The sequence below is a fragment of the Macaca mulatta genome, chromosome 10 (assembly GCF_049350105.2).
Source record: "Macaca mulatta isolate MMU2019108-1 chromosome 10, T2T-MMU8v2.0, whole genome shotgun sequence".
NCBI classification, from domain to species: Eukaryota; Metazoa; Chordata; class Mammalia; order Primates; family Cercopithecidae; genus Macaca; species Macaca mulatta.
The window spans coordinates 57,663,577-57,677,190 of NC_133415.1; the positions used below are offsets into that span (position 1 = coordinate 57,663,577).

The 13,614-nt window shown below is 51.2% G+C and overlaps 1 protein-coding gene across 1 annotated transcript; it reads right to left on the bottom strand.

Moving 5' to 3' along the window:
* Positions 1-1,313: 1,313 nt before the first annotated feature.
* Positions 1,314-4,823, bottom strand: LOC100430124 (uncharacterized). The gene is made up of 2 exons (XM_028842853.2): positions 2,243-4,823; positions 1,314-1,613 (listed from the first exon to the last, which is right to left on the bottom strand). The coding sequence occupies exons 1-2, from the start codon at positions 2,503-2,505 to the stop codon at positions 1,454-1,456; spliced, it is 423 nt and encodes a 140-aa protein (XP_028698686.2). The 5' UTR covers positions 2,506-4,823; the 3' UTR covers positions 1,314-1,453.
* Between the last annotated feature and the right edge of the window lie 8,791 nt (positions 4,824-13,614).

Genomic DNA, 13,614 nt, shown 5'->3' on the forward strand with positions numbered 1-13,614 from the left:
TTCAAGACAAACCTGGGCAACATAGGAAGACACCATCTCCACAAAACATTTTCCTAGATAAACATCATTTTTAAAAAGAGGTATAATGCCTAAGGGCTCAGGGAAGCAATAGTCCTATGGCTGTGTAGTAAGCAGCAGGCAAAGTTGCTTGTCAGAACAAAGTGGTAGTGATTCCAGGCTTCCTTTGCACACTTAGCCAGGAGACTAGCGAGCTCAGCACTGCCTGGGTTCACTTTACCCTTCTACGGCTCTAAAGCTCTGGCAGGTGGGACCTAAGCATAAGAGAAAGTGATATTACGCAGGACTCTCTTGACCTCATGTGATGGAAACCTAACTCGATCCAGCAGAACATTGAGTTAATTCGCTCTAATTACTAAAAATGTCCATAAGTAGATGGGCTTCTGGCTCAGTGGGATCAGGGGTCAACTAACATCAACCAAGGCTCATTCTGTCCCTTCATTTCCTGTGTCAGCTCTGCTTCTCAGGCAGGCTATTTTGAGAGAGCAACAAAAAATGGCCCCATAAATTTCATATCACTTACTTCCTTGGAAAATGCTATGCCAGTAAAAAGAAAGCACCTCATTCCCAGCAGTTTCATCAAAAGTGCAGGGATGACTTCCATGAACCCAGCTTGGATCACACGTCCACTCCTGAATGAATTACCCTGCTGATCTGACTGCCCAGGGTGGATCAGCACCTCCCAAATCCCATGGACTAGTATTGAAAGAGTGGTCCTCCCATGCGAAAAACGGAAGGACAGTACCAGAGGAATATGGGCGGGAGGGCCTCATCTCTAGATAAAAAGTATGAACATATTTGTGTTCTTTGTACACTCATTTATATGGTCACTGGGAAGAAAATGAGAAAACCTCACACACGACTTTCTACAGGCCTCTGTGCTTTGTTTCCAACACTGAGCTGTGAGAAATTTAATTATTAAAACAAAACTTTGAAAATAAATAACAATTTGGGACAATGGGGACAGTTAGCTGATGCAGCACAGGTGAGCAGTTCTTTTGTGCCCATGAGGACACAATTCCCAGGAGGCCGCCTGTGGTCTCCTAGGAGAAGTGTGTGGGCACCCACAGGCTGCAGTTCCACCTTTCCCTTATTTGGACTCTCAGGAAGACAGGAGTTCTGGATTCAGCTGAACTGAGTTCAAGTTCAGGCTCTGTGACTCACTGGCTGTGGAATTCTGGGTAAATCACTTACTCTTCTTGAGTCCCATATCATCCTTGGTAAAAGGAAGACGTATAGCAATTGTTAGGTTTTGAAGGCAAGGCGAGGGTTAAAGAAAGACAGAGAGACAGTTGGCAGCTTCAACAGCAACTTCTTTATTGCCAGCAAGACCCTGGGGAGGATTAAACCAGCTTAGTGCTGGCACAACTGCTGCTCACAGGCTGGGGTAATCTTGGGACTGGGACGGCGGGGTCCGGGCGGTAGAGCTTGTTGCTCAGCAGGATATGGCAAGGATGTTCCTGCAGACAGACTGTGGAGCCTTTGCCCGGGACGATGTGATACGGATGTTTCTGCAGTAAGGCAGACAGGAAGGATGTTTCTCATGGCCCGAGTTCCCATGGAACGTTTCACTCTGACCAGGGTCTGCAACATGGCTGGAGGTTTACAACATGGTACAGGTTAGACTAAGAGTAACATCTCCCAGGTAGACAGTTCTACAAAGTAAACTTCCCTTGAGCATCTACACTCTACCAGACATGGTGCTGGGACCCAGGTCACAGGAGGAACAGGACAGATGAGGTCCCTGCCATCCTGGTGCTCATGTCTCACACAGGAAGCTAATAGGTCATAAGACCAGGTCAGATGCTGGTGGTAATGAAAGACATTACCAGAGTGAGATGAGCTAGAAAGAAACGGAGGGAGCTGTTCCAAACACAGTGGCAGGTGGAGACCCCTCCAAAAGGTGACTTTTGAGCAGAAACCTGAGAAATGCCCGACCAGGGGAAAACCTAGGGTAAGGTCCACAGAAACAACTGCTGTGGAAGGGGAAAGCGTGTCATCATCCAAAACCAAGGGAGGAGACCCACAAAACTCCACTCCTATGGAGCAGAGGGGCCTGCAGGGAGAAACAGGATTCTGCTGCTCATGTGGGTATCTGCTTCCCAGCAGGAAAGGGGACCATGCAGGATAGAGGGGCTAAGTGAATCCTGGGCTGTGGGGTTACGGGAGCCGGTGCTGACTCACTGTTGGAGGTGAGCCACAAGAGGAGGCTTAGAACCCCTACCTGCAGCCTCTCCAGTCTAATAAGGAGATTGTAGTGTGGTCAGTGGCGGTATCCGAAGACCGTTGAAGGGCACACGGAGTGATACCTCCTCTGGCCTCCACTCTCAGCTGCAGATTTTCCGAGTTCCTGGAACAGCTTCTCCATGGCCCCATCAAAATGGAGGGTGGTGACAGCACCCACAAGATGCTAACACCAGGGCCCTGTGCCATACCACCTGCTTCCCTTGGCCCTGCCCAAACCTTTGTAGACAGCTTTTTCTTCATGACCCTTCAGTCGCTTCAAGGTCCCTGCCAGCACCTGACTGCCACATTCCCCAGAGAGACCAGGCTCCTCGGCACAGGAGCTGAGGTTTCTACAGGCACAGAGGAAACACTGTCCCAGCTGTTGGAATGGAGTCAGGAGTGGAAAACAGAATGCTTGTTCTCAATGCTCAGACTTACCAATTGTTTCATTTCATCCCACCAAGGCTGTGTGGCATTTTGAAGCAGAACTAGTAATCTACATAATTACAAATTATGTTCTTAAAAGAAGCTGCTCAGTGCCATGCCTGAAACAAGGTGAAACTCCATGAGGAGATGTGTGAGAAGCCAGGGTGCCATAGTTACAAACCAGGACTCCAGGTGCAGACTGCTTGGTTCAAACCTGGACCAGTGGAATGAATTTTCCCAACTCTCCGTATTGCTCTTTGCCCCAGTTTTTCCATCTAACAACTAGAAGTAAAAACAAGGTTATTGTGAAAATTAAATGAATTAAAGTAAGCAGAGAGTGTCTAAAACAACACTACCAGTCACACAGTCAGCACTGAGCATGTTTTTCTTCACTACTCTTAATGAGATAAGAGTGAGTGCACGGGCAACACCCATGAGCCTGGGCTTTCTATGGCATAGGCATCAGAGATCCCACTTTTGAGGTCCTGCATACATTCTTTTGACGCTGATAAGGGAGGAGTCTCATGGGTGAGGAGCAAGCAACCACATTGGGGCCAGACAACCCATGGTCAAAGTTGAACTCCACCACTGTTCAGCTGGGTGACTCTGGGCAAGTGACTTTCCCTCTCATGTTCCTTTTTCATAAAAACTCTAGGACAATAATTCGACTGCCAGTCCTTCCTTAGGGTGCGAATCTCAGGAAACACCGGTAGAGCCGTGGGGAACAGAGACAGGAAAGGAATGCAGCAGTTAACGGGACCTTCATCAAGAAAGTTTCCACTGTGGCAGCCAGGACTCAACCCTGCCAGATACCTCCGAGAGACAGCATAGAACACGCGCCTCAGAGTCATCTCATCCAGAGCAAGGGAGCTGGGGTATTTATCCACTGATACCCACCAGTCAAACGTCAGGGACCCTTCCAAGGTCATGATTCCTCCAGAATGTCCTGCCTGCACTGCAAGGGTCAGACCTGGGGTTGAGGGCAGGGCCCCTGACAGCACCTCCAACAATGAGCAGGAACACAGCCTGGTGTGGGGAGTTTCAGTGAGTCACTGATTCCAACACACACACACACATACCTTCACACACCACACTCTAACACCAACACAGTGCATATATATGTACACATACATGCACACATGAATGTTGTCCACTTAGATCCTGGTGACTCCATGGGATAGACGATAAGGCAGGAATCAGAGGGAAGAGCAAAATTAAGGGGAGTGAATGTCTTAAGAACAAAATGCACATTGAGGCAGAAAATCAAGGGGGAAGAGGAGTGGTCTGGACACCAAATGCCTGCTGGGTGGCACCTGCTCTGCACGCACTGTCACTAATTCTCCAAGCAGCCTCATGAGGTAGAAGAAATTCCCCTCAATTTACAGATGACAGAAACGTAGTTAAGAAAAGAAAACTGATTTTACCAGTGTCTCAGCAAGTTAGTGGGTGAAGGTATGGACTCCCAGCTCTCTCTGTCCACAAAGTCTACAAATTCTCCCTTGTTAGGCAGGCTGGATACCGGGCTCTGCTTCTGGACTCTGCTCCTTTTCCTGCTAGGCAATCATGGCAGAACTGGCAGAAACGTTATGCCCCTTCACCACCTGGAGCAGAGCCAATGAGAGGGGCTGGGGAATAGGCCATGAGGCCCTGCACCCTCCATTCATTGTCTTCGGATTGCGATCCCTCAGAACTCTTGCACCACGTGGTGGCAGCACTCTCGGTGTCTGGGTGTCTTCTGAGGTTGTACAGGATGCAGTGGAGGCCACTGGCTGTGCTGTCATATCCTAAGTGGCAGCCACCCAGTCTTGGGCTTCTTGGCTGCTTCAGCACCAGAGGTTGGACAGTGCCCATGCACTGAGGCCCTCAGGAGAATGGCAGGGAAAGGAAAGGCAGCATGGAGAGATGTAGGGTCCATCCACCATGTCCCTGGATGGAGAGACTCCTGTTCCCACAGTAGTTCCCACACCGGGACCACGATTGGCACTCATAAACATGCCAGCCTCCATTTATATTTCCTTGTTTGACAACTCCTTCCCATTTTCATCCTGGAGACAAGACTTCTGAGCACACTAGCTCTGAGAGCACCTGAGACAGTCCCTGAAGACCTTTGATCCAAGCAGGATCCCTCCCTTGCCATCTCCAGACCTCCCCACAAGCTCCCTCCCTGGTCTCCTGGCTCTTGTTCATCCCTTCCAGGCAGCCTTCCACAATCATCTCTAAAACATATCTGACTGTCCCTCATGTGTCCAGCACTTTCCATGGCTCCCCAGAGCCCTCCAGATCAAGTTCAAATTCTTTGATCAGACACTTGATCTCAAGCTGCATTCTACCGCCTGAATTAAGATCCCCGAGAAGCCCAACTTGCTCAGCACAAATGAATCACTGAAGTCAAAAATCTTGAACCTGGCCTTGGCCTTGAGGAAGTCATCAACACCCTGGCTAGTGAGGGTGCAGTGCTGCTCCAGGATGATGGTGTATAAAGTTGTGCTCCAGGTCGCAGGCCCTGAAGAAGCATCTCTCCTCAGGACTGGGTAGTACAGGAAGTCTGTGCACAAGCAGATCTGCTGGTGCCGTTACACTATGCAGCTCCAAGATGGTGGCAATATACTTACTGAGATGCCTGCAGGGTGAGGCTGGGGAGAAGAAGCAGTTCCATAACACGTAAGAAACCCTGGAAAGACTTCCCAGCCAGAATCTCAGGACCACATTACATCCAGAAATGGGTGCCTTCTGGGCACACTTCTCTCTCTGCCTCCCACTCTGAGCTGCCTCCTAGCCCCACATGCCCCAGCCTGCCCCAGGGCTTGGAGCCCAGCGGGTGTTCCGTCCATGGTGTTGACTGCTCCCTGGACCAGGAGAGCCCTTGGCGGCTCTGTGACTCCTCCTGTAGAACCCCTGCCTCTACCATGGGACCTCCTGATTCCCACAGAAGCCCCCACGGCCCTGGATTGCTCTACCTGCCCTGGGATCCTCCAGCCCCATAGACCTTACTTGACGCCTTGGCCCTCCCAGAACATGACATGTTTCCCAGAATGTGGCTGATGTCCAGGGCCATCTGTGGATGTTTGCTGGGGGCCTCTCGCTGTTCTCCTTTATGGTCTGTAGGGCAGGGTCAAGAGGAGAAACCAGTCCCACATTCAGAAGGGACAAAAAGCTCACTGCCACAACGGCAACCACCGAACAGTCAGCAGTGCTTCTGGATGGAAAAGAGGTTTCATTCTGCAGAAAGCTCCTTGTTTGGCTTCTCTCGGAAGCCAGGGAGGGGTACCAAGCCCGGCTTACCTGCAATGCCTACGTTACCATCTGTTCCTAGGATATGCGATGGGCCCCTGCTCCCACTGTAGGGTTGACGTTCCCTCCAGCTGGAGACCTGGGCTCCTGACACCAGCTGGCCTGTTTGTCCTGCTCTGGATGACAATGGAAAGGCTGTGCCTGGTATTTCCCTAGGTTCTTGGTTTCTACTTTCTAGACATCCAGCAGCAGTGACCATACCTGTTCCCACTCCTGAAAGGGGACTCCCTTGTAGGGCAGCCAAGACATCTACAGATGGAAGACTGCTCAGTGAGACAGGCCACAGGGGTCCCAGGGGAGGATCAGGGGCTGGAGGATTCTGGAGGTTTCCAGCCTTGGGGTCTGTGGTTCCTCAAAGAGGTTAGGTCTACCTAGTACCAGGCCTGCCCTCCCATGATTCAAAGAGTGGATGATTGCTCAGCATCAGGAACTCTGATCTGGAACTAGTTTTTCATTTAGGTCACCAAGAGACAACCCCTAACCCCTGAGCAGGGCGTGGTCCAAGCTCTGGCATGAGATTCTCTTCCAGCAATGTGATGCCTACAGGGCCAGGTAGAAAAGCTGGTGACCAGGCCTTCTGTCCTCCAGCAAAGGAGTGTGCCATCCACCCTAGAAAGGCAGGTGGTACCAGGCCACAGCACTTGGTGCCTGTATCCCTGGCTCTGCAGACACCGGTCATGGAGGTCCTCCCGTCTTCACATTACCTTCTTGCTGCTCCTAGATTTCCTCTAGTCATTAAACACTTTGAGCCATTTTTCTGTGCATCTGATCTGATATTTTTGCTCTCAGATGAAACACGATAAAGTAAGCCGAGCCACCAGGATTCCTGGAGGGAACCTTTGGGTCTTAGGCTCCATGGCCCTGATGGGACTGAACCAGAAGGAGCCAGGGAAAGGCAAACACTGGGGCTCAGGCCCTATGACCCAATGGCCATTGGTGTCTTGGCCTTATGGCCCCAAGACACCCTGTCCTCAGGCCACAGACAGCATGGTGTATGGTCTTGCCTCAGCCTCCCAGTAGTGTCCTGGCACTAGCGGGTGCTGACCCTTGAGCCACAACCGCAGTTGTGGGTTTTTGGTTTGTTAATACAGCTCAGGTACAGAGTTCTGGGGTTGACTTTGGAAGGAAACATGGCCCCTTCCAGGGATGATGTGTCACTCCTACTTGCCACGAAATGTGCACATAGGCTGTCCCTCTGCCCATCGCATCCTGCTGGAGAGGATGGAGGAAGTCAGGGAACAGGCAGGGTGGACAGCTGGGGTGCAGGGAGACGCAGGTGCATGCTGGCAGGTCAGACCCTTCGAGGGCTGTGTGGGGGCATCAGGTGGGGTGGGCTCCAGGTTCACGCTCAGTGCACTGGGCAGGTCTCAGGACAGGCTTCCTGGACCCCACCTGGGTGATGTGGTCACTCCCTGGGGGACTGTTGACAGGCCCTGGTCACCCATCCTGGGCAGAACAATCCCATCTCCAGACTGGACTTTCTGAGTCCTGAGACAGGAGAGTGCTGCCCAGGCCTGACACACTGGGAAGACCTGTTAAGTCCTCCATCCCTAGACCAGCCTAGCACACAGCAAGGACAGCCTCTTACCTTTACCCTCAGGATGCGGACTGACCCATCTCATTCTAAGGCAACCAAGGCAGAGCTGAGGACCTGTGCCAGGCTGGGAGCCAGGCCCCTCCCTAAATGGGCCTGAGGGAAGTACCATCCCTGTCCCAATGCGCCACAAATGTCAGCCCAGGAGACACATAGGGAAGGGAGGGCACCTCCTCCCTGCCGGCTGACACTGGAAAAGCGGGACCTGGGAGACGAGGGAGCGCAGGGCTGGCAGGGGCTGCTTCAGGCCCAAGGAGAGCGCAGGCTGCACCATGGGGCTGCCGCTCTTGGGCTGGATGCTGTACCCTCTGCAGGATTTGAGAAAGTCCAGTCTGGAGATGGGATTGTTCTGCCCAGGATGGGTGACCAGGGCCTGACAACAGTCCCCCAGGGAGTGACCACATCACCCGGGTGGGGTCCAGGAAGCCTGTCCTGAGACCTGCCCAGTGCACTGAGGGTGCATCTGGAGCCCACCCCACCTAACCCCCACAGTCCTCACAGGGTCTGACCCCCAGCATGCACCTGCCTCTCCCTGTACCCCAGCTGCCCACCCTGCCTGTTCCCTGGCTTCCTCCATCCATCCTGTGCAGCCCATAGACTGCGACCATCTCTCCGGCCACTCTACCTTTGTCCTTTCAGAATCTCTGAGCAAGATCTCCCAGGTCCATCTAAACACCTGCTTTTTCCATTTTCACTGGGCCGTTGGACACCACTGGACCATCCCAGCTGTCCACAGGTCCTTTGATAATGTGCATTTCCTCTGACATGTCCCAGCAGTGCTCAGCAGACCCCATTTACCAGATCCCTGCTGACCAGATCCCACACATTAGCTCCTCCCTGACCACACCCTCCCTGAATAGGCCCCCATGACCAGCTCCCATAAACCAATCTCCCGCTGCCAGGCCCATAATCACCAGGCCTCACTCACCAGGACCTTACTGACCAAGCCTCACTGACAAGGGCTCACTGACCAGGACCTTACTGACCAGGGCTCACTGACCAAGACCTTACTGACCAGGCCTCACTGACAAGGGCTTACTGACCAGGTCCTTACTGACAAGGCCTCACTGATCGGGTTCCAAAGATCATGACCCCTTTGCCTGGCCCCATAGATGAAGGTCCACTGATCAGGCCTCCAGGGAATAGGCTACCAGTTACCAGGCCCCTACTAACCAGGCCTGAGGTGACCAGATGTCTCTGACCAGGAACCCAGTGAGTAGGCCCCGCTGAGCAGGCATGCACTGCTCAGATCCCCGCTGACCATGTCACCCCATAGACCGAGGCTACAAAAGTCACCACTGATCAAGACCTCTCTGACCAGGCCCCGACTGATAAGGTTCCACTGACCAGACTGCCCTGACCAGGGACCCACTGACAAGAGCCTCTGCTGTCTAAGTCCCATGTGACCAGGCCTCCACCAAATAGCACCCCTTGACCTGGTCACCAGTGACCCAGATCACACTGACAAAGCCACCACTAAGCCCCAGCTGACCAGGTCTCCACTGACCAAGCCCCGCAGCCCAGGTTTGCACTGACCAGACACCAAACATTTGTCTGCCAGTAGGTCCCCACTCACCAAGACCCCCACTCCTAGAACCCCTGAGACCCACTCTAAGCAGACCCCTGCTGACCATGCCCCCACTAAGTACGCCTCACTGACCAAGTCCCAACTGACTAGCGCCACTGAGCAGGCCCACACTGATCAGGCCCCTTCTAACCACACCAGAAGGCAAGCGGCAATGAGATGTTTCATATGTCAAGGTAGGAGCAAGATGGAGAGAGAAAGGAAGTGCCACATCCTGTTATACAACCAGATCTCATGGGAACTCACATCAGGAGATCAGCATCAAGAAGGTTAACCATTGGTGAAGGAACCACCCACACCACCGCCCACTGTTTCCAGTCAGAAGCCTCCTGCACAGGCAGAGCCTCTTAGGAAACTTCCACTATGGCAGTGCAGAAGGAAAATAGAGGCTTGGAGCCCCCACACAGGAGGCCATCATCCTCCAGATCCCAGATTCACAAGCCACCAACAGCTCACACCCTCAGTAATGGAAAAGGTACAGGCACTCCACACCAGCCAAACCCATGAGAGCAGCCATGGGGGCTGAAGCCTGCAAAGCCACAGGTGCACGGCCCTAGTAGAGGTTTTCCATGAGCCTCTGCCTCTGCAGCAGGTTTCTCCCCCTTCCTGTTGCCCTCCACCTTCCCACCACCCTACTCACGACCTACTCCTCCCCACCCTACCCCTCCTTTCCTTCCACCCCAATCCCTTCTCGTCCAAGATTAAATCACCTCCCACCTGGCCCCACCTCCAACTTTCAGGATTCCAATTCCACATTAGTGTCATAGGGACACACAGCCATCCCATATAATTCTGACCCTCATACCCCAGAACCTCATGTCATTATCACAGAGCAAAACACAATCATACCTTTTCTAAAGTTTCCAAAAGTCTTAACTCATTCCAAATGTAAACATGTCCAAGTCTCATCTGAGACAAGGCTACAGTCCCTTCTGGCTATGAGTCCCTGAATTTAAAAGGGATTTCTTTTCTTTCAAGGTACGATGATGGGACGGGCATTGGGTAAGGTTTCACAATCCAAAGGAAGAAATTCCCCAGAAAAATAACACAAATGTGAGTGCAAAACCCAGCAGGTCCTGGCTAACACGGTGAAACCCCGTCTCTACTAAAAAATACAAAACACTAGCCGGGCGAGGTGGCGGGTGCCTATAGCCCCAGCTACTCGGGAGGCTGAGGAAGGAGACTGGCATAAACCTGGGAGGCGGAGCTTGCAGTGAGCTGCGATCCGGCCACTGCACTCCAGCCTGGGCGACAGAGCGAGACTCTGTCTCCAAGAAAAAACAAAAACAAAAACAAAAACAAAAACCGGCAGGACACTATGCACTCAATCTTTAAGTTCAATAATCACCAAGAGAACTCACTATCATGCAGACAGCATTAAGGAGATAGCGTTTAACCATTTGTGAAGAATCCGCCGCCCATCCTTGTCTTTCACGCCCACAAAATAACCTCCCCCATTCTCTCCATGCCCCTACCTCCACCCCCCACTCTTCTCCATGATTATATCACCTCCCACCAGGCCCCTCTTTAACATTCCCCATTACAGTTCCACAAGAGTATTGGTAGAGACACAGGGCCGAATCCTATTATTCTGACCCGGGTCCCCTCAAATCTCATATCCTTGTCTCACTGCAAAATACAGTGATGCCTGCTCTACAGTCCCCTAAAGTCTTAACTCATTCCAGCATTTACTGAAATGTCCAAAGCCCAAAGTCTCATCCGAGACAAGGCTGCAGTCCCTTCTGCCTCTGAGTTTCTGAAATCCAAAGCAAGTTGACAACTTCCAAGGTATAATGATTGTACAGGCACTGGGGAAGCATTCCCAGGCAAAAGGAAAAACAATTGCCAGAAAGCAGCACAAAACACAGATGGGACTTACAGACCCCATGCAAGTCAAAAACCCAGCAGGCCAGTCATTGAATCCTACAGCTCCAAATCATCTTTTCTGAATTTACATCCCACATCTAGCGCACAGGGGTGTGATGGCTGGGCTCCCAAGGCCTCGGGCAGCTCAGCATCTGTGGCTGTGCAGGGTCTGTCTCCTACAGCTGCCCTCATGGGTGGGGCTGGTGTCGAGTGCCTGTGGCTTTTCCACACTGAGGGTGCAAGCAGTTGGTGGGTCTATGAATCTGGGGTCTGGAAAGTGGTGCATATAGGCTGCCGGTTGTGAGGCATTTGATTGGGTTTAATAGGGTAGGAATGTTTCATTGATGTTAATTAGTGTGGGGAAGTGGGGTTGTGGGGGCTCCAACCCTCTATGTTCCTTCTGTACTGCCCTAGTAAAGGTTTCCCATGAGGCTCTGCCTCTTGGAAAAGCTTCTGCCTGGACACCCAAGTTTTTCCGTACATACTCTGGAGTCTATTAGAAGCCTCCCAAGCCTCTAGTTTTGTGCCCTGTGCACCTGCTGGCTTAACACTATGTGGAAGCCATCAAGGCTTGGAGCCTGCACCCCTGAGCAGTGACCCAAGCTGTACCTGTGCATCTTTCAGCCATGGCTGGAGTTGGAGCTGGAGCTGCAGGGATGCAGGCAGCAGTGCCCTGAGGATGGATACAACCGTGTGACCATGGCACTGACCCGGGAAAGCATTCTTCGGTCCTAGAACTCAGGGTCTGTGAGAGCAAGCTCTGCTGCAAAGCTCTCTGAAATGTCTTCAAGGCCTTTTTAACATTGCCTTCGCTATCAGCACTTGGCTCCATTTTATGCAGATTTCTGAAGCCTTCTTGAATTTTCCCACTGAAAATCAGCTTTTCTTTTTAACCCCTTGGCCAGGCTGCAAATTTTCCAGACTTTAAAACTCTGCTTCTCATTTAAAAAATGTTTCGATTTCAGGGCATTTATTCAGTCACACAGAAGACCACGGGCTGTGCGATACAGACAGGACACGTCTTGAGATTTGCTGCCTAAAATTTCATTTCACCAGACATACCCTAAATCATCACCCTCAAGTTCAAAGTTTCACAGGTCTCCAGGGCAGAGGCACTATCCCGCCAAGTTCTTTGCTAAGGCAAAACAAAAGTAACCTTGGCTCCTGTTTCCAGTAAGTTGCTCATTTTCATCTGAGACCTTCTAAGCCTGGCCTTCCCTTGTCCATCCTTCAGTCACCCTTTGAATTGCAACTATTTAACAAGTCTCTATGGTCACCCTTTTCATTATAACTATTTAACATGTGTCTACAGTAGTCCGAACTTTCCCTCATCTTTCTGTCTTCTTCCCAGCCCTCCAAACTGTGCAGTGTCTGGTAGTTACCCACCTCTGAACCTCCTTCTACATTTTCAGCTATCTTGGTCACAGCCTGGCAATGTGGTAAAAGAAGAAAAGTCCATTTTCAGGGGGAAAATTCAAGAAGGCTTCAGATATATACATATAAAAGAAGTCAAATTATAATAGTAAAAGAAAGAGGAAAACAACCTAGAGGACATTTCACAGATCCACTCTGCAGTACAAATTTTCTGTAAAATTATTTTAAAAAGAGGTTTAATTGGCTCACGGTTCTGCAGGCTATAAAGGTAGCATAGTGGCTGCTGCTTCTGGGAGGACTCAGGAAGCCTCCCAATCATACCAGAAAGTCAAGCGACAATGAGATGTTCCATATGGCAGGAGTAGGAGGAGGACAGAGAGCAAAGAGGTGCCATACCCTGTTATACACCCAGATCTCATGAGAACTCACTATCAGGAGATCAGCATCAAGAAGACTAACCATTGGTGAAGTTTCCACCCACACCACCGCCCACTGTTTCCAGGCAGAAGCTTCCTGCAGAGGCAGAGCCTCTTGGAGAACCTCTACTAGAGCAGGGCTGAAGGGAAAGATGGGCTTGGAACCCCAGCACAGGAGGCCACCATCCTCCAGACTGCAGATTCAGAGACCCACCAACAGCTTGCACTCTCAGTTGGAAAAGCTACAGGCACTCAACACTAGCCCAGCCCATGAGAGCAGCCATGGGGCTACACCCTGCAAAGCCACAGGGGCACTGCCCCAGTAGAGGCTTTCCATGAGCCTCTGTCTCTACAGCAGACTACTCCCTCTTCCTACTACCCACCATCCTCTCACCACCCTACAAACAACCTACTCCCCACCCTCCCCGCCCCCCCACTTTTCCTCCAACTCCTGCACCTCTCCCATCCATGATTAAATCACCTCCCGCCAGGCCACACCTCCAAAATTAAGGATTACAATTCACATGAGTTCTGGTAAAGAAACACAGCCAAATCATATTATTCAGACCCCGATCCCCTGCAGTTTCACATCCTTCTCACAAAGCAAAATATATTCATGCCTTTTCAAAAGTTTCCAAAAGTCTTAACGCATTCCAACTTTAACTCAAACGTAAAAAAATTCAACATCTCATCTGAGATAAGTCTACAGTCCCTTTTACCTATGAGTCCCTGAATTTAAAAGGATGTTCCTTTCTTTCAAGGTACAATAATGGTCCAGGCATTGGGTAAGCTTTTCAATCCAAAGGGAAGAAATTTCC